Source organism: Fistularia commersonii, chromosome 25 (assembly GCF_037954325.1).
Source record: "Fistularia commersonii isolate RoL2024-O1a breed Wild chromosome 25, RoL_Fcom_v1.0, whole genome shotgun sequence".
Classification (NCBI taxonomy): Eukaryota; Metazoa; Chordata; class Actinopteri; order Syngnathiformes; family Fistulariidae; genus Fistularia; species Fistularia commersonii.
Window position 1 is genome coordinate 5914200 of NC_141308.1, and position 21240 is coordinate 5935439.

General features: G+C 39.3%; 2 protein-coding genes across 4 annotated transcripts in view; one reads left to right on the forward strand and one right to left on the reverse strand.

The window, feature by feature from the left end:
- The first annotated feature begins 500 nt into the window (after positions 1-500).
- On the forward strand, positions 501-4269 carry tm6sf2a (transmembrane 6 superfamily member 2a). The gene is made up of 10 exons (XM_086172610.1): positions 501-764; positions 1185-1288; positions 1368-1465; positions 1612-1715; positions 1811-1893; positions 1977-2101; positions 2511-2612; positions 2699-2791; positions 3033-3152; positions 3285-4269. Exons 1-10 carry the CDS (start codon positions 673-675, stop codon positions 3492-3494), a joined length of 1131 nt encoding a protein of 376 aa, XP_086028736.1. The 5' UTR covers positions 501-672; the 3' UTR covers positions 3495-4269.
- A 1956-nt stretch (positions 4270-6225) lies between these two features.
- The window catches only part of LOC147218963 (neurocan core protein-like), a 42911-nt gene continuing 27896 nt past the window's right edge, over positions 6226-21240 (reverse strand). For all 3 annotated transcript variants that reach the window (XM_086172698.1, XM_086172697.1, XM_086172696.1), the window contains 8 exons: positions 19235-19351; positions 13318-13431; positions 11479-11530; positions 11171-11277; positions 10545-10627; positions 10201-10345; positions 8531-8713; positions 6226-7496 (listed from right to left, as the gene is read on the reverse strand). In XM_086172698.1, the coding sequence (XP_086028824.1) occupies positions 7378-7496; positions 8531-8713; positions 10201-10345; positions 10545-10627; positions 11171-11277; positions 11479-11530; positions 13318-13431; positions 19235-19351 (920 nt within the window). In that variant the 3' untranslated portion in view covers positions 6226-7377. The remainder of the gene's footprint in view (positions 7497-8530; positions 8714-10200; positions 10346-10544; positions 10628-11170; positions 11278-11478; positions 11531-13317; positions 13432-19234; positions 19352-21240) is intronic.

A 21240-nucleotide genomic window follows, 5' to 3' on the forward strand; every position in this document is an offset into this window, starting at 1 on the left:
AAGAAGCAAGTCCACTCTGAGTCAAAAGTATATTTTCAGCACACCTCAACAAACACATGCATACATAACATATTTTTCACTGCATTCCTCATGCCTCTTAGTTTTTTTCTTTTCTTTATACCTCGTCTCATCCACGTTCCCTCAAGGTAGAGATGAACATACATGTATTTTATTGATATATATATATATATATATATATATATATATATAGCACATGTGCACTTTTTACATACAAACGCACTTGTGCTATATAGTATTCTCCACTAGGGGGCGCTGCGCGGCAGGCGCGTGCACACATAGCTGAGTCGCCACATGTTACTTTTTAAATTTTACGCTTATGTCCCGTTAGAACAGGTGGGTTGGGGGGAATACCCGTTAATGAACGTTTTTAAACAAACAAAATTTTCATTTTCACGCACATAATTTACGCGTCCACCCCTCCGGGTTTTGACCCATCCTATCAGACGTGGCCGTGAAGTTGAACTTTGACCCCGCCGGGCGCGGGGCGGTAAAGACGTTTCACCGGGGATTAAAAGGCGGCGGGACGCTCCTTTCTACTACTTCCGGTTAGCAGCAGAGGAGCGGATACGAGCATGAGTCGTCAGCACGCTGGAAATAAGTAAATCCGTGTACTTTAAAAACAGAAGAAACAGGAGAAATCAGCTGTGAAGAATGAAGGTGCCGGTGGAAATCAGTGTCTTCCTCCTGTCCCTTCTGGCGCCAGTGGTTTTATACACTTTGAACAATCTCACTGCGCTTCAGGAGTAAGTAACACGCACACAGGCACTTACTTTCTTTTCAGATTAAATACTAGTAGTGGATTTTGGAGGAAAACTTTTCAAACGTTCCACTGAGATACAGAGTGTTCATAATCCACTTTATCTTGTCAGGTGGATTATTTGTGCCTCAGTTTGCAAAACTTATCAAAACCTCTCAGTTTGACTGATCGAAACCTTCAAACGTGACCTTTTATGTATTTTGGTGTCCTATTGATCATTGTCATTTTTTTGGATCAACCAATCAGACTTGCAGTTACATATTCTGATAATGATAAAGGAGTCTTATTGTAGTCTACAGTGAATCATCTCGAGTGTTTCCATGGATGATGTGTTGTACAGCACAGTATGTGTTGGGAAACCCAGCCCTGCCTATGGATGTTCATTAAAACACATGGTTTTCCTCAGACCTCTGTCCATCCTGGGAGTGGGAATGGTTGTTCTGGGAACGGTTCTCTTCTTGACCCTCCTGATTGGAAAAACTCTAACCAAAGTAGACCCCTTATTCTATGGTAGGGACAAATATGCATTTTAACATCCATCACTGGTGAGGATTTTTTTTCCCCACTGTGTCTGTTTTTTTTCATCCAGTCTTTACAGAGTTTTCTTTCACCTGCCTGGTGGGCCTCACCAACGCCTTAGAACAGGATGGCCTTGTCTCTGGCTTCATGGGGTTCTACCTGAAGATGGTAAGATGAAAAGCAGCTATCCTTGTGAACTAATGGGTTTAAGAGTCTTCAGAGTTTCATAAGAATTTAAATAGTCATCTGTATCTGTCATTATTCTCAGGCATCCACCCTGAGAATATTTGAAATTTATTCCACTCTGTGTCCAGGGGGAACCCCATCTGAGCACTGCTTATTCCGTGATGATGTGTTACTGGGAAGGTGTGGTACACTATGTCCTCTTCCTCACCATCATCCACCGGATGTTTAGAGGGTGAGTGGCAGCATCAGCATCGCCCTCATAGACAATCTTGTGTTTGTTCAGTCGCATCAATTAAAGTAAAAACACTTTTTCTTTTCTCCACGCAGGAAGTGTTATCGCAGCCTGGGGCTGCTATGGACCGGATCCTCAATCGCCCATCAGATTGTTCTCATCCCAGGAGTGATCATTGGTCAGAACAGTCAAGTTTTTCAATTAATTACTGTGGCGAAAGGCTTATTTTAATACTTACCGCGCATTCTTTTTTTTTTCCAGGTAAATATGGCGCTAACATTAAACCAGCATTTTGGAGGAACACGCCTTTCTTTTTGGTGCCTTTTTGGGCTGCATCCCTCTTGTTAAGCAGACCCAGGGCGATGCCCGTCATCACTGCTGACAAGGTTAATCCCAGCGGTCAACGATCCAAATTGTTCTGTATTTCACTTGCTACTACAATATAAATGCGCTCTACTCAAGGGTCCAATAAATTGCCATTGATACAGTTTCAGAGCAGTTTTTCACAAATATAAGAATCCTAAATTATTTTTCCATGTCTAGCAAAAAAATAATGGAATTGTTTACCATAAGTTAGGAGACACTTGTAAAATCAGTCAATATGTGCTGACTTATGTTTACAATGAGTAATTCATGTGTCTGATATGCAAGATGCACCCGTTTCACTGACATCTTGACCACTTTTCTTTTTTCTAAGAGCTAATCAAGACATGTTTTTGATTTTTAAAGTCAAAATAATGATCAATACTCTTCACATAAGAGCTGAGTTTAATTTAACAATGTTTCTATGTTTAGATTGCTGCTGAGCAGAAAAAAGGACTGCTGCTTCGGCCTCTTGACCTCCTCCTGACACTCTTGCTGCTGGGAACAATGGCCTTTTGTGTCTTCAGAGGTTTTGTGAGTAGAATCGAATGGGGACCGTGCCTTGGTTCTTAACCGAACGTCACAATTGAAGAATTCAACACCCTAACGCTCTGCTTTAGGTGGTGCTGGACTGTCCTCTGGATGCTTGTTTCACCTACATCTACCAGTGGGAACCCTACCTCAAAGATCCCGTCGGCTTTCCCAGAGTCATGGTGAGCTTGCGCAAGAATGGATATGTACAAAGTTTGTAGTTTGTAAATGACATCTGATGTTTGTACATAGGTCCTTTATTTCCTGGGATTTTAGTTTTCTTTTTTTCCCCCCTGTTTTTTTTTTTTTTTTAAATATATATTTGTGCTGGTCATCGCCTTTTGTAATGTAAATCTGGTTTATAGGTTGCATTTTTTTATTTATTTTTTTAAATAATCATTTATTTATATGCAATTCTTGCAGATGCTGGTCTATCTTTTCTACGCTCTTCCTCTCCTGGCTGTTTTCATCATGGGTCTGAACACACCTGGTAGCAGCTGGATGCTGGACTGGACTCTCTTCGCTGCTGGAGCCATGGCCCAGGTAACCTGAGTGACACATTATTTTGTTTGTGTTTTTTTTTTTTCCCCCCTCTTCCTATATTTTTCATTTGTATCATGAGCAAAACGCAGCCCTGCGTTTACTTCTCCCCAACCCAACTGCTATTCTCACCAGACCCAGTGGTGTCATATCGGAGCATCTCTGCACTCCCGCACTCCTTTCACATACAGAGTCCCAGCAGACAAGCGCTTACCGTTTATCAGCCTCAATGTGCTGCTGGCTGCTGTGCCGGCTCTGCTAGCCCTGCGTTGCCACACCAACCCTGCTTATTTCATGAAATCTGTACCAAAGGGACAGACCAACAACCAGAAAAAGAAAAACTAGACCACGTGGCCCTGGACTGTCGAGGTACACCTCAAGCTGTGGCAAAGCTAATGTGTTCAAGGAACTCTCCTCAGTGCACAAACTGCATTACATAGACAATCTTCAAGCCCAAACTCAGTGGATATTTGAAAATGTTGCTCTCAGTGTCAGCTGGGGGGATTGTCTCTCCCTGGATGGACTATTGGACCATGATAAGAAGGTTGTTGGTGGGGATGAGGACTGCAATCAGCTGGCGCAGCCTTCAGGTGACTCATTCAAACTTGACATTTTTCCAGTGTAAGACTGTAATCTTGGAGACAAACCAGCAATTCTCCACATGGGAGAGAGAGAGAGACATTATTATAAGACATAGATTTCCTCAGAGTGAAGCAGAAATACAGAAGAGGAAAAATAAAAAAAAGATCACAACTACCTCCTCTGGTTTTAGACTGGTCAGTGGAAAGTAAGAAAAACTGATTAGAAGTGTTTACAAGATTGACACTGTGCTTGAAATTTCAAAATACCTGGAGAGTTTTTGTGTAATGTTAGAAATGTTACTCGCTGTGAAGTTCCCTCGGCAACCGAAATCATCTTTTGTAATGTCTGTAATAATCACCCGTGGTCAACAACAGAGCTTCTGTTTGATAAAATGGCAATCTTAGAGGCTGTCACACCCCTGCAAAGCCTCACACAGCCTTGTAAGACTCTTAAAAATTCCAATTTAGATACTTTTGAGTAGAGGTGAACTTTAACTTTTGTGTGTTTGCAACTTATTTTGAATAATAAAGAATTGAACATCAGTTCCTTTCGTGTTTCTATTTTCAATTACAATTCAGCTTGTTTTTTTTCTTGGAAACTTTTATTAACCATGGCTGATGTCACTACACCAGACACAAAGCACATGACCGGCCCTGTTACCTCTGCCGCTGCCTTGGAACTGATAAGAGGTGAACTCTGGATTTAGGTGAGTTTGTCACTGAACAGAAAACATCAGCAATGTCGTGCTGGTCCGCACTGCAGTGAATGAGGGACTGCAGCAGTCAGTGAGGTTTTTGATACAGACATAAGAAATTCAACCAGTAAGTTTTTTTTTTTTCTTTTCCTTCACAGAACTAATTATCTTCTTTGAGCAGACTTGACCTGTATAGCAGTTTTAAACATTTTATCATGGGTGCAGCAATCCATAAGCAGCTCACCTGAAAATCCTACCTAAATGTCATTGTGAGGACCCCCCCCCCCCAGCAGAACAGATGTAACATAAAAAAACTGCAACTTTTGATTAACTTTCCCTTGAAATCCGCACAGCAATGAAGGTATGGCTAGAACTGAATTACAAAAGCCCCATCTGTTACCAAACGCTATCGTAGTTTAATATTTTAATCCAGGTGCAAGTTATATCAGGAGGGTCACTGCTGATAAAATTATATGATTTGACAGATGAATGGATAAAAAAAAAAGTGTCCGCTCGACATTAAAACTTCTGAAAGTTTGTGGCAATAAATTAATTCCTGCCACCTTCCCAAGCAACATCAACCTCTGATATTCTGTGTGTGGTTCTTTCCTTTTTTGATAGAGTAAGTATTTAGTTTTGAGGAACTTTTGGTTCCCACGCTCTCAGAATTCAAGGACACAGTCAGAGTTTGAATTTGAAGATTTTGAATTTAGGCCCACTGAGTTAAGAGTGGCTGTTTAGAAAAGTCGATGTGGAGTTTTGAGAAGTGACAGCACTTAGAATGGAGTTCAGGCTTGTGTGGAACAAATGATTTTTTGGCACAGCATTCAAATTTTGAAGCAGAAAACAGCATTGCCATAACTACTGAATCACAACCACTGAATCAATCTTAAAAATGATCAAAATGCAGGAAAAGTACTTTAACTTAAGGAAAAATAATAGAACAAAGTAGCCCAGAATCAATACTAACCAACATACTATTTTATGTTTGAATGGAATCTTTTCAGTGAATGGTTTTCTGAATAAAGAATGAATCATCAATGTGAAAATGGTGCTGGATAAAAGCAAAGATATTACTTGAAGAAAACAAAAGGACAAAGAAGGACGTAAATTACTGAAAACAACTACCAGAAATTCAAGTCAGGAAAAAAAGAACACAAATGACAAGATGAAATATTTATGACTTTTGTACTAAATTTTGAATATTTAAATGGAAGATGTTTTTATTTTAATCAATGCAAACGCTGCCCTCAATGCAAACGAAGCCTTTTGTGCACTTCTTAATAACCTCATTTATCTCATCCAGGTATTATTTTAGTCCACCTCCAGACTTAAGGGTCTAGCTGTGCCTAAGGAATGCACACAGTGTTCATTTACTTGGAGTTTCAGGAAGCATAACGGCAGAAACGTTTCAGTAATTTAAACTCAGATAGAATAAAATAAACAAGTGTTTTATATCTGAGTGTTCTTTTTTGGTTTGTTAGGTATTGTGCTAAACATACTCCTTTTTTCATTATCTATCACACACTGTAACAACTGAGGGGTGGAAATGATCAAAACAGCATGAAAGTGTTGCTTATTCTGTCAGCAGGAGAAGGGAAGCACAAAAAACTGGGAAATGAAGGGAGCCGAGTAATGGAGGGGAGTTTCTTTTGCCTTAAAAGTAATGCTGCGCTTTCACTTCTATTCCTTTTATTGACCTATCGTGCATATTCCTGTGATTAAAAATACACAACAAAATCTGCGGGTATAAAACACGATGACGGGTGGATTGATAGACAAGAACCGATCAAAAGTACCATACATTTTTACTCTTTATTAAGAATGGAGCACAACAGCAGGACAAAAATTCAGAAGAACATCAAAAAAGTGGATGATCAATCAAATATCAAAGGGACTAATCATAAAAAAAAAACTAAATTGTAACATTCTACCCATCATGTAAATATAGCCGTGCAAAGTAGAGTATTTAGCAATTAAGTTACAATCAAAAAAGTTATCTCGAGAAAGAATCAAATAATTCAATCCACATAATGAATCAATCAATCGTCAATGGAATTTTTCATCGGCCGAGTGGCGACGGAAACTTTTTGACGGATCAAGTCCCTCTATTGATGAAGAATCTGCCAATAACAAACACCACAATATTTACAATACAGAGATTAGAGGCAATTAAATGATTATTTTAGTTACCGCCTGACTGGACTCCTAGACTTATATAAAAAAAATTATGTTCCATCGGCTCTTTGAAGTAAAAAAAAAATTAAAAAAGCATATTCACTATTAAATGATGGGATGATAATAAATAGTAACACTACACAAAAACTTGCAAATATTAGAAAAAGCATGTCAGTAGAATAAAACAGACCAGCTATACGGATGCTCTACGGAAAAGTAACAGCTACGGTACATTTACAAAAAGCCAAGGGTTGCTGGGACTGAACGCTAGCTTTGCATCAAATACATCTGTGCTTTTCAAAACAGATTACTAGATGAAACTCCATGTTAGACGAGCAAACCTTTACGGAAAAGTGACTCAGCACAAGATTCTCTCTTACATGCACACGCTCACGCACTGCTGTGGGTCTGACACACTGGGGTGGGGTTAGAGGTCACAGGACAGGGAGGGTCACCGTAAGGACACATTGATGGGGTTAGTGTTGCAGTTAAGTGTTCGCACGGACCTTGTTTAAAGGGAAACGGTCGAAAAACAAACAAAGAAACAAAACATAAGCATCGAAGTACGGGAAATCCTTATGTTATGGGGATAAAGCCTATGTTAGAGGGGGAAAACAGTATTCATCGAGAGGAGTAAAGCTAAATAGACACGGTTAGAAGCAGAAAACAAAAACTGGAGTGTTTCCCATGTTGGACTGCTGTCTTTTTTTCCCGGACGTGGCGAGCCTCTAGGCATTGTTGTTGTTGTTGTTATTATTATTATTATTATTTGGTTCAGTAGTAGCTGTGTGTGTCCTCTCTTGCCTTGTGTCCATCTCCCCCATGCCGCCTGTGGCTGCGACGCTCACGGTGCTGATTGTGATGATGGCGACGGTACCGGTGTGATCGCCGGGCTAAATGTCAAAGGGAAACAAATGCATTTATTTGATGCTTTGGTTCACTTAATTCAATATTTAAATAATTATCCTCTCTGACATGCACTTGTCCAGTCTTAAATATTTGATAAGAAGTTGCTTTGGTGAGGTCACATCCGGAAAACAGACACTAAACCCCCAAGACATGACATAACCACAGGGAGAGATCGAAATGATGACTGACAAATAAAAAAACTTTTCAACATGAAAAGTGACCAGCGTTTTCAGACGTTTCAAACCGCAAGAAGAATCTTTCCTGTTTTGATATTTTTATCACACTTTGTCCGGCACTTTACTGTTTGGAGATGAGGTGATGTCCTGCCAGGCTCCAGCTTTGTGTCGTCGGTGACATAAACTAATCATTATTATAATCAGAAAATAGATCTTTTCAACCTATTTTTATTCCTTTGCTTCTCTGCTTTCTCTTTCCCTCTTTTGTCTCCTATTTTATTTGTTTTGCTTGCTTTTCAGTGATGGTGATGAAATCCCTTTGTTGCAGAAATGAAAATACACGAATCCTGATGGACTGATTTAAATAGTCCAAAGAGAAACGGCAATGGACCACAATGTTTAATGTGTTATTGAGTAGGGACAGGTGATAAAAGATGATATTATAAATAAAATCACAATATTCTAAGTCTTATGATATCACAATATTTGCTTTGTCCATCCAGCACTGAGAAGGACTTAATTGTAAATGATATTTTTGGTCATACACGCAACTGTGCCAGTGTCTCAAGATTTAGAACAGAGTGAGTAAACTTGCTGGAAAAACCAAGGTTTAAATCCAAAAAAGGATGACAAACCTAAATGGCAGAAGTCAGAATGTGGATTGCTAGGTTTTCTATCATAAAAAAAAAAATCTAATATACAGAAGTCGATCGACAATATAATGGATATGAATATATAAGTATAATAATTGAGTCAGTCCATTGCACTTGAAACTTATACTGTAATAGAGACAACTTAGAATAGAGAATGTGATGAATAAATGACGGGTGGCGTACACTCACACTTCGTGCAGATGATCTTAGGCCGTTCCCAGCTCCCGTCAGCCCTGCAGCGGGCCGTGGGGATGTGGCGCTGGTAGAAGCCATCAGCGCACTGGTAGCGCACCACTGCGTGAATGTCATAGTGTGACCTCCGTCGACCTATCAAATGGGCGTTTTCCACAGCAGGCGGCGTTCCACACAGCACTGTTGACACAGGCATGACAGTTACACTCTAAATTCTAGATTTACTTAACATAAGCCAGCGGATACGTTGACTCGTCTGTGTATGTGCTTCCTGTAGGTGGCAGTGTCGCTGCTGTTTCTAATGAGCCAAAGTGACGGCGAGGGTCTGCGGCAGATGGAGGATTAAGGCAGACAAAGGCACTCGGAGTTCTCACTCCCTTGCTCCGCCAGCATCTCCGTCCTTCTCACTCCTCTCCTGCTTTCTACAGTTCCTTCAGAATTTCTACGCCTGCTGCTTTGTTTCTTTTTGCATTCGAATGTCATTCATGTGAGACAGGTCAAGGAGGGTCACTCATAGAAGTTCAGACTATCATGAATGATCGTCACGATTAATAAGACACATTTTTTTAGCAAAGGAAATCCATGATTTTTCAGGTGCTTTGTAGAAATAATGAATTTGAACTGCAGTGTTTGTGGATAAACATAGGAGACGTGTCACTTAACTTGTAAAGGTTTTCATTTATACATGCTCAAAGTGACTCTTCATACAAATACATTGTAATTAATTGTACATATTTTTTTGTGAGGCCATATAACTTTATTTAGTTCACCTAAATGTGTCGAAGGACCAGAAATTGCCCTTTTCAATTCCAATTCAACAAGAGATTCATTGGTTACATGCAGCAAATTTCCACAGAATCGCAAATTTATTTTTCTGTGAAACTTTAAATTATATGGTGTTTACCCAGACAGATTATGTGAGATCGAGCTAGAACTGATATTAAATGGTTGTTAACCAACCAGCTCCTCGGTGCAGAGGCGTAACAGCAACTGTGATGGTGACCAACCACTGTAGTAGAATCTTCAGGAGGACATATCATGACAATAAGGATCACTTGTGATACACATCTAGCCAGCTGATAGGCCGTAAAACATGAACAACTGAATTCTTTGAAGAAATCAAAAAAGCTCCTTGTTCCGTTCTGACAGAGCACCTTTTTTGTGTGAAATATGCATGTTCTCCTTGTATGTGTTCTCCCACACTAGAATAACTAAAATTGCCCGAACAAGTGAACCAGAGAATGAATGGTTTCATGTCTCTATATGACTTATGAATGGTAGAGTAAATGATTATTTGTCTCTATATGACCTGTGAATGCTTTATCTGTCTATACGTGGCACTGTGTGATCGACTGGCAACCGGTACAGGTTGAACCTTGTCTGTTGGCCTTTGACAGCTGGGATAGGCTCCGACCCCCACCCCTGCGAAACTATGTACAGGATAAGTGATATGAATGAATGAATGAATGAATGAATGAATGAATGAATGAATGAATGAATGAAAAATGTATTACAACTAAAAAGTGATTGTGTGATCTGTAGTGAAAGAGCAGTGATATGCAGTGAAAGAGTTGGATGTGTCAGGACAACCTGTCAGCAGCAAAGTATTTTCCAGTCACACTTCCTGATCACAAATTTATATTCCTTCAGGGATTTTTTTAAACTACCTGTGCCTTTCTTGCAGATGTAGGGCAGGTTGTAGTTACAGGGTACGTCGTTCCACTTGCCATCCTCGTGGGCAATGGTCACCACACAGTCTTCACCGCCTGCAAAGAAGTTGTCTGGCTGGCTCTCCCTCCAGTTTTCATATACCTGAACAGCCGACAGAATAAACGTACTTTTATCATCCAGGGAACCATTGCCGCAATAACCTCAAACATTTCAGGAGATTGACACAGTAGCAGTAAAATTATTGGCTGCTGCTCGTATGATTACGTGTGAAGGTGCGCACAAACGAGATGTAATTTCCTTTGAAATGTCACGGCTGCTCTATTCAAAAGTTATGACAAACCAGATCGTTGCTGTCAGTCCACTGAAAGTCCTCCTCCACGGTACGATCATTCAGACCGATCCACGCGTTGTCATGGCCCAGCCCTAAAAGCACACATCACACACACACACATACACACATTACACTAGTCATTTTTCCATTGTGTATTGTATTTTTTCTTATCTAATTTGTGACTATTGCTATTTCTGTATATCAAGCATTTTTGCATTTTATCTGATATTTATTATTTGTTTTTGTTTTCCCTCCATATTTTTTTCATATCCACTAAAAGACTATAACTGGCAAAAGTAAACAAATAAAAACAAACAAAAAAAACCTATATGCAAAAAATAGATAAAGCACCATGGTTTTAGCCTTTTCTGAATCTCTTCTTACGCTACATTTAGCTACTTGTCCCGTTTATTTGATATTTAAGATATTCTCATTTGAACTTTGTTCCTTTTTTCAAAAATTACTGCTGTTTTCTCATTTTCAACTGAGTCAGTTGACAACAGGAGAGGCATTTGAACATTCCTCTTAAACATGAAAGTTTTTCAGCTTATTGCATCAAATGTGGAAAAAAAAACAGTATTTAAAAAAAACAACTGATAGACAGTAACCGATAGAAAAATAACCAACCAACTCACCGTTGATAAACTCCTGCTCGTTGACAGAGATGATGCTAGTGAGGTGGGCGCTGTGCTCTCGGCAGTCTTTCTCTGCATCCTCCCAGGTGTGTCTGTGGGTGAAGTACCTGTGGGCATGCATAGCCGGAGTGGACGGGTAAATACATAAATCATATATTACACAGACACAGCTAAATGATAAAAAAAAAAGTCCCACGGTGAGAATGTCACTGGTTTAGTAATGTGGATTAATGTGGCTGCAGGTAAGTTTAATGTAAGATTTATTACCACAGTGCAGCCGTTTTTTTTTTTTCTTTTAATTCTCCCACCTGTAACAATGGCCATGGAACTTTCTCCATCCATGCTCGCACCCTTCAACATCTGTAAAGATGAAGAAAAAAGGGGATGTGTGGGTTGAGTAGTTAGTGAGGCCCTCTTTTCCCTTGAATGTTGTGTGAAAGCGCAGCCATGCACAAATATAGACAGAAGAGTTAGTATAATATGAAAAGTGATAAGAGGCATAAGATCCATAGTCTTTTCACAGCTGATCAAATTTGGCAAATAAAGACAAAACACATGGCTTCTGGCATCTTGAGGAACTTAATGGAAACTACAGGCTTGTTTTCCATTCACAGCAGACCTTTCTCACCACTCCACATTAGTATTCATTAATAAGACTGAGACACCTGGAATCATTTATAACTCCAGGGTTAGCTATACATTGATCCTCATTACCCAAATCACACAGGCATATGTACACACACAGTTGGAAGGAGGACAGATCCTGGGGAGGCATCAATAAAATTGCATATCTCCATCTGCAAAACAAGGGATTATTTGTGCCTCTAAACAAACAGCAGTGTCCCTGCCAACAATGGATTTGGTGAGGAAAGCCTTTGAGGGACACCTAAGGCCATGAAAGTCTGATTTCTGACATCAGACCAAAGAGAAACATGAACTATGGCTGAATTGTTTTTTTTTTTATTGATACAATTCATTCATACAATCATTCACACATATAAGCAATTATCCATTTTTAGTCAACAGGCAATGTTTTCTAATAGCTTATTTTGCTAAATAAGCAGAGGGGCTGTCTGCATTACATGGTAAATGCCACACTTGTAGTGACAAAGCTTGGCTTGCTTTCCAAGTCTCTGTTCCTATTTTAGAATCATGTCTGTATCGATTCATTTATTCATTTATTGCTCACACAGCACATGCTGACAAGGGACTTAGACTGTTTGCTGCATTCGTACATAATCGGTTTTGTGACCCTACAGATTGATGAAGCATGGTTTGGTTATTACAAACCAGTGAGGCAGATTTCTGTAAGTGGCAACATTAAATTTATTCACATCAGGCAAGCCTGCTACTCACTTCGCCCTTGTTGCATATCATCAAGGTGAAGCAGTGACAGCTTTCTTTCTTGCAAACTTTGTGTGACATTCTGTTGTTTGACAGTTGAGTTGTTGTTGTTGTTGATGAAGACGTGATCGATCGCAGTAATTGGCTCCTCCAATATCCAAAACAACTGCCCTGCCCCATTATTATGACATCTGGGGAATTTCTTAAATGTTTTATAAAAGCCTGATATCTTAGAGGGGCTTCAGACTTTTTTTCATTTTAGCTTTCTCGTGTTGTGAAAAGTGTTGCATAAACCATTTTTTCTCTTTTAGACTCCAAATTGGTTGCACCTTAGTGACCTACAAATTAGTGCTTCTTGGGAAAATACAAACACTTCCCGTACTATAAATGACGGTTTACTTTGATGGCTCTCAGTGAACTGTGCACTTACAATAATGGATCACCTTGTGATTTTATTAGTACACGCAGTCAGTGCCTGTCACCCTGCAGCACAGTGACACACACAGATATAGTGCTTGATAACAGCGCAGAGATGTAGCCATGTAATATCAGGCTCAGACATGGAGTCAAGCAGACCTTAAACACTAATATGAATATATTTTCAAAATGCAGCTCAGTCAGAGTGCATTTGGATTACTAGAAAGCTTCCGCCACTTCAGCTACAGATGCGACATTGTTCTTCATTTGCTGGTACTGCAATGTTCAACTCCATTTTCTAAGTAGATTGCAATATAAATCCCCATTTGGGGAGACTGAATCTTTATCCATTAGTAGATGCAGGGATTCTTTTGTCTTCTCCTCACCTCTCTCACACGTGTCTCCCCCGTAGCTTGGTAAACAGAGGCAGAGGAATGAATCAATCTTGTCAATGCAAGTGCCTCCATTTTCGCATGGCTCAGACTGGCAGTCATCAACGTCTGCGAGGAGAGAAGGAGACAGGATCTCATTAGAGTTCAAATCAAGAGGATGTTTTCTGCTGGTAAGATCTTGTTCGTAGAAACAGAGAGAAAAAAGACGGGTGGGCATTTGCTGCCATTCAGACAATAATAGAAAATTGAGCCTATCATTTATTTGGCCTTAAAAAGAGGGAATGTGTGGGGGTATTAATACTTAAGTTGTCACCGCTATAATGGAGGGAGCTATGACACTGAAGAGGCGAGAAGTCGCTGTGATCACCCCCTCTGAGTGACCAGAAGACAAAGAGGCGTCCATTCATTTCTTCCTTTTTTTTTCTCTCTTTCTTTTCCATTGTTTGTCTCAAATGAATGGAAAGCAATCATAATTTTGTGACTGATTTTGCAACGAACAACAGAATGCACTAACAGAAACAAACAAGGTAACAGGAAACAAAGTAAGCACTTTCAGCCAAATTAGGCACCTATTTGTACAGTCATGTTGTATAGAATAGATGATGAAAAATGTAAAAAAAATGCCCAAATTAGCCTCTGACTCATGGCTTTAGCTGGTATTTGGATCTATTTATAAAGAACTGCATTTCCCCTGTGATGAAGACAGAGAGTGTTCCTATGGAAATAAGAATGTTAGGCACAACTATGTGCAAACAAGATGTTCAGCTTAGAATAAGATGCAGGATATGTGGCTATTTATACTGATGCTTTAACCTGAAGGGTTGATTTGAGGCACAAGTATGAATAGATTTTGGAAAAGGAGAATTATGTGATTTGACATTCAGAAAAAAGGAGGAAGTGGAAATAGTTAAGAAATTGTAAAAGATGGAAGCTAACATGCTTTTCATGTAATCCAGCAGCACATATTTAGCAATTACAAGCTGCATCAGTGTCAGGAATCCCAACTGTGGGCAAATGTCATCACTAAAGGGCCGCCGGTTCTTTGGTTGCTTTTATAAGCTTGGTTGCTGGTTCTTTAAGTATCTCATCCAAGCATAACTGCCTTTAAGATAGTTGTTTGTTTTTCTATTGCGTCTGTATTTTCGCTCTTGTAGAATATTTCAGCATTTTATTGGCTTAAAAAAACACTGTTGCGACCCGCATTCAGAATGCAAGGGATCTTATGAATGTTTTCAAATAAAGACAGTTTGGAAAAAAAAACATTGAAGAATATCTTCCATATTTCCCAGGAGAGTGGTTGTTGGATTTCGACCACTTTCAGTTTCTGCAGTATTTGCAGACTCTCCCCGGACCTTGAGAAACTCTGCATCCAATCACAGTGAATGGACGCGCGGCTCATTAAGAGGAAAGACTCAGCATATCAGACTGCAGCCAACGACGTTTTTTATTAAGTATTTAAAAAGTGTCTATGGCTTTACTGATGAGAGGCGATAATATATCCTCTTAAAAACTTTTTTTGGTCTCATTTAAATGGGAAAAACCTTTTCTTAAAAAAATGCTTCAAACACATATGAATAAAATGTATGGTTAATATACATATAATATAGCTAGTTACCACATTAAAAACCAAAAAGTAAAATATAATGTGATTATTTGGAAAAGGAATGCATTGCTGCAAACATAAAAAAAATGTTAAATTTGAAACTAATGCGTAAGAAGGAGACTTGTGCTCTGGGGATTCCACATGTTTTACTGCGCTATATGCTGGTAACAAAGTCTACACATATAGATAGATAGATAGATAGATAGATAGATAGATAGATAGATAGATAGATAGATAGATAGATAGATAGATAGATAGATAGATAGATAGATAGATAGATAGATAGATAGATAGATAGATAGATAGATAGATAGATAGATAGATAGATAGATAGATAGATAGATAGATAGATATGGGACAGGGTTGTTATATTATGTTATATGTTATATTACCCCCTGATGTACTATTTATTGTACTGGTTTATTTGGGTGCATTTGAAAAACAATTTAAAATAAGTCACAAAACTAATTGCTGATATTTTTCATCCTCCTTTCAAACGAGAAATATTACACTGTAACCCTGAGCAACCGGTTCAGGTATAAATGTATATTCTAGCAGTCTTTGCCAAGAACACAAAGTAGTTGAGCTATGGAGGGTGATCAGCACATCAACCTGAGCTCCCTGACCTCACTGTGGATATGATACTGGCAAAGAGAGGGTTTCGCTACAGGATCAATATAGTATGCCCTTTTGACCATAAAAGGAATGCATGAAATCTTTTTTCACTGCGGGTTCTTTAAGGCCTGAATAACAGATTTATCCTGGGACTGAAAAAAAAAGAAATCTATACAGAGTTCAGAAGAGAGCTTATTACCAAGTTCACCTTTTCACATCATTTCTTCATGTCTATATGGTTTCTGGTTCCAAAGCAGTGGCAATGGACAGTCAGTGTGAAGACTGTTGCGTTATCCATTCATATATTTAGCTTCTGTCACTGAACAGTTTGCTGTGAGAGGAAGGATTGTTTTGGAGTATTCCCTGACATCTGGATTTCAGTAAGCTTATGAAATCTGTAAAATTCGAACTTTGTTTTGACCTTGTCTTCACAGCGTAAAGACGATGATTCAAAAACAGCGGCTATTTCTTGAAGTTTTGAGACTTCTTGTCTCACCAGTTGAGCTCATGTTTTGCCAAAAGATGAAATAATAAAAACTTTATCTTGGATCTGGTGTTCAGTGGCTAGAAAAACTCTTAAAAGGTACAGTTTATGAAATATGAAAAACAAGATATAAAAAAAAGCAGCAAGTGCAGTTAAGGAGCAGTTTTCTTTGTAATCATCTGTACTTTAACCGAATATACTATTGTTCACTTGCTGTTTGAATTTCAATACACCAAACTCAAAATGTCAACAGTTTTCTGAAAAACATGTCAGTTGGACACTTTCTGCAGAGCGACTATAAATAATGTTTTCTTGTTTTGGTTTTTTGGTACCAAAATTAATTTCTGTAAAATCGGGCGTAGTATGAACAGGTATGATGCCGAACTAAGTGAAATATAAGGAAAACAAATGTAATCGATAGCACGGTATCATATTTCTGTATGTGAATCTGTCTGACAAGCGTCGGCGCACTCAGGTCAGACACTCAGATGAGTGCTTTTCCAGCTTTTTGGGTGAGACGACACCTGATGCTTCTAGAATGCCAGTCGAGGACAGGATCTCCAAATTGAAGTCAGACAGAGTTCAAAGGAAAATCCGAGTGGTGTTATTAGCCCAGCACTGCAGAAGAGAACAATCTGTAGATTGAAAGATTTTCTCTTATCAATTGTTTCGTCTACGATTGAGACGGGAAACGTGGATGTAAAGTTTCTAGGGTCAGAAATGCCTTTCGAATATATCAAGCAGAAGTAATGTCAAAATCCCAGTCCAGAGTGGAAATATTGCATGATCATGTGATTAAAAAAGATCTGACAGAGGGATCAGAATTCTCGCCATGTCCTTGAATGACCCTTCACTGCCAGGCTTAAGATCCGTGAGTTCACAGTTAAGCATACACTACTGCTTCTCTCTCCCCATTAAAATCAGTGCGGCTCTTTGTTGTCTCATATAAAATGACTTTCTGTCTCATCCATTATGCAGAGGGGAGGCTGCTCCGCCAAGAGACAATGCTGCAAATTCTGCGAATCCATACAGCGCCTTCGAGCTCACCCAGGCATCAGCTGCTGGCTGTCAGCTTGACTGCCTGATGGTCCCGCTGTCCATCTTTGAGTGACACAGTAAAACCCTAACATTCAGTGAGCATTAAGGTGTTCAAAGCTGCATGGGACTGTGACTACAGATAAGTATGTCACTGTATGTGGTTCATTTATTCATAGTGTTGCCTTCCTTAAGGAGTCTGCTCCTGCTTAATGAGTTGAGTGTGTATGAAGGAAAAAAAGAAGGACCCTTAAGGCAGATTCATGGTTGATGTGTCTGAGTGGGACATTACCTACGTGCAGGTGTTTGCTCGGTGTGGTGATTGCTGCAACACGATTGCGAGTCTGAAAACTAAGTTTGCTAAACTTGTGTAAACTTATGTATCTTTATTTGAACCTACAGATGTTACAAGTTGGGTTTAAAGTTACGATACGGACGATACGGAGCGACCAAAAACGCTACATATCAAACGAAGACAAATATTTATTAACAACAAAACATGCCTAGTAAACTTATGAATGTATGCAAAAAGGTTACTTTGTTTTTGTATTTATTTTCATTTTCTCTACACACATATTGAGAAAACTGAAAAAGCTCACTGTGGTTTGGATGTTGTAAAAACATACAATAACCACGCTGAGTTTTATATAAATTAGAACACTGAAAAAAAATTGTCTTAATGTTTTTCTTGTCAAAATATAGCTGCCGCGCCCAGGATGTCTCCGGCTACGAGTTCATCCGTGGTGTGGAGTCTTTCCATTTCTGTCAGCTGAGAATTGGGTTAGAATTTATTTGCCTTCAAAATATTTATGATGTTATAAAATGGTGGCTGTCGGTTCGAGCCAAAACATCAAATATGATTAAAGAAGGAATATTTCTGTGTTAATCAGTGACTGTGATAACAGTCTTCTGTCAGACGGTGCACACATCGTTCCACAAACTATTGATGGGCACATTAATAAGCTGTGGCTTAGAATATGGGGAGAGCTGCAAACTTAACTGTATAATGTTTGAAAAAAAACTCCTGTTGGAGTTTTTTATCATTAAATTTGAATGAAAAAAATTGCATCATCGTTTACAGGAGGACCTAATACATATGCATGAAAATGAAATTGGCAATAAGTCAGCTGCAGTGTGTTGTGGCTCGGAAAGTCCGGAGCAGGCAAAGAGGGGGAGAAACTGTGGGGTGAGGAGACTATGAAACTGGCTGCCTTTAAATCAGGGCTAGTGATTTAACCAGAGAATATGCCTTTTGGCGTGTCAAAGTAGGGCAGGTTTCTACTCTTTCACTTATAAAACTGCTTCCATCTGCTCCCGTATGTCCTATGTGTTTAAGGAGAGACTGTCTCAATGAGCTTGTTAGTTCCATTCCAGCAATTATCACATCTCTCCCCTCTTTATGGCCGATGCATTTTCACATGCTTTGAGTCTCTAACTGCCACAAACACTCTCTTGGTCCCTCCGCACTTCATAAAGAGTTTATTTCAAGCCTACATCTTGTTTGTCTTGCATTGTAATTCTGCTGTTACAACATAACAGCAAGGTGGTTGCTTCAGGGATTAGGTTTTTCTAAGTGCAGTTAAGTACAATGTAAAATAATTTCTTATCCAACTTTGGTCTTTAACTTTGTAATAATTATTAATATTGTATTTCCTGTGTCCATCAAGGGGGTCGACAGAAGCCATCGTGTCCTTGTCCGGACTTTTGGATTTTATTTTATAATACCTATTATCTACAAATTTGTTATTGGAGCCTTCACAGGTTTTGATGGACCTACAGAAAACTATGATCTAATCATCTGAGAGTTGAGCTCATTACATAATTTTCCAGCCACTTCAAACTTTTATTTTCCTTCCTTTTCAATTGCAACTTTTCTTCCATTTACTTTTCTTTACTTTCCTGTAGTTTCACAGAATTCTCTGCGGTGCAACCCTCTACTATTTTGACCTTGAGGAACCATAACCATCATCCTGCTTTGACATTCTGAGCCTAACCTCTGACCTCTGTGTCTCCTCAGCTTCTTCTCTTACTGTCACGGACACTCTGACCTTTGACCTTCCGATAAGCCATTGGAGGGTCTTGTGTCAAAGTTGTCAATGTGTACAGACTGAAGGAGGGGAGACGTTGTTATGCCAGTATGTGCACGTATGTGCTTATATGTGCGCATCACTCACCAATCTCACAGTTCTCCCCAGTGTATCCTTGTGGGCAGTAGCAGCTGTAGCCTGTTCCCTGAGGAAGGCACTTTCCCCCATGCAGACACGGGTTTGTCACGCAGGGTTCCACTTCCACTGTGGGAGATAGATCAACCAGAGGAGGGATTGTTAGGAAATAAAATGAACAGTGAGTTTTTTTTAAAACAAACCTTATGTAGGGGAGTTGATCATGCAAATGTTAATGTCTGTAAATGGCACAGATAATAAAAGTGCATTTCTTGAAAACACTGGTGAATGGATAAAACAAACCCAACACAATAATAGTATCTTGAAAAATATCCCACTGTTTGTTTTTTGAAGATATTCAACTTGACAAAGGGATTCTGGAGATACTGCAACAACTCAAGTATATTGATTGAAACTTTGTTTTAACTCATCCATCAGAATTTGCCTGAAACAGCAATTAATATATGTCAACTTGACCGCCAGAGTTTCTCAAGAGCTCCTTCCTACTGAGCACTACTAAGCGCTCAGTAGGAATTCCTACTGTGTGTTTTTCCCCCTATTTGCATGTGATCACTCGTGTTTTGTCAATTCTGTCAGTCTTGCCTTTCTCCGCTGGTCCCCCATCAGATCCCTCTGTGTGCTCATTGTGGGAAGTCACATTTGTTGTCCACTTTTAATCTCTATGTCCCTTTTTTTTTTAATGTAAAAAATTTGCAACCTTCGTGACGCAGATGAAAAACATTTCTGAAATGTGCAAATGTACATCTTGACTGCTTGCCTCCAAACGGTTCGGGTGGATGTAAGATTGTGGTTTCATTTGATTAGTTTCAATAATTAAGCTTGAGAAATTGAAATATATTTACAAGTTTGAACAATTAGAAAAATAAAAAGTAAACATTTTAGTGGATGAAGAGAAACATAACCCCTCATAACGACTCCATGTGGGTAAATAATGTACAAATAGCTCAAACAAACAGACAGTTTTAATTAATGTGAAGTATATATTTACATAACTGCCCAAGGCAATTGAGTAAATGAATCATTCTAAACAAACTAAATGAAAACAAATATTTCTGTAGAGACTTATCAGTTATCAGGGTACTATTTTGCATCATTTCATTTGAAAATTTTACTCATTAACTTCATTGTAAATGTATGTATATACATTTATCAATTTTGCTTCTTTACAAGATTGCTAATTTTTATTCTAACCGGTTTCCAGTAACAATGCCATATATCTATTTCACGCTCTGCCTCTTTTCAAAGGATCAGAAGCCAGAGAGCCTCAACCTGGCCATCCACTCACAGCCACAGTTGTCATGGTTACGATATGGAAAGCAAGCTCTCGTCTAGCTCCGCTGAGCGTAGTGGGCAGCGTGAGAACTTCAGACATTAGCAAACCTCAACAGAATTTAGCGGACCTCCTGCTGAGTGCCTCGGTCCCCCTATTCACCCCTAAATGCGTGCGTGTGTGTGGTCTTCTCCCACAATTACAAATTTCCATATCAATTGACACACTACCACGTGTTTCTCCCCTGAGCCACTCATTATAGCATCATAAGGTCTTTTTAAACCACCACTCGTTCATTCTGGTCGCAAAGCCTGCCTGTGGGAGTCTTTGTTCTGCCAGCTCTCTCTGACACTGAGGACCACTTGGAGGTGGGGGGGCTGCTGTGTGTGTCTGACAGCGAGCGAGTGTGTATGCACGCGTAGGTTTGTGTTTGTGTTTACACGGTACAATGAGTGAGAATCAATACCTTGCTGATGATTAGCTTTGAGGCCAATCTCATCCAATCACCTGAAGGAGACATCTCAAGCTCTCTTGATGAGAGATGCTGTTTTTGTTAACCAGCACAAAGCTGTATTTTTCAATGCCTTCATTTCTATAGGTTTAAAATGGGTAGCAAGTGACAAGAACACCTGTGTAGTAGTGTGAAATCTGCCAAATTCAGGTGGAAAACGAAACACAGTCATGCGTCTTCTTTAACACATGTCAATTTGGACCGGGGTGTACTTCT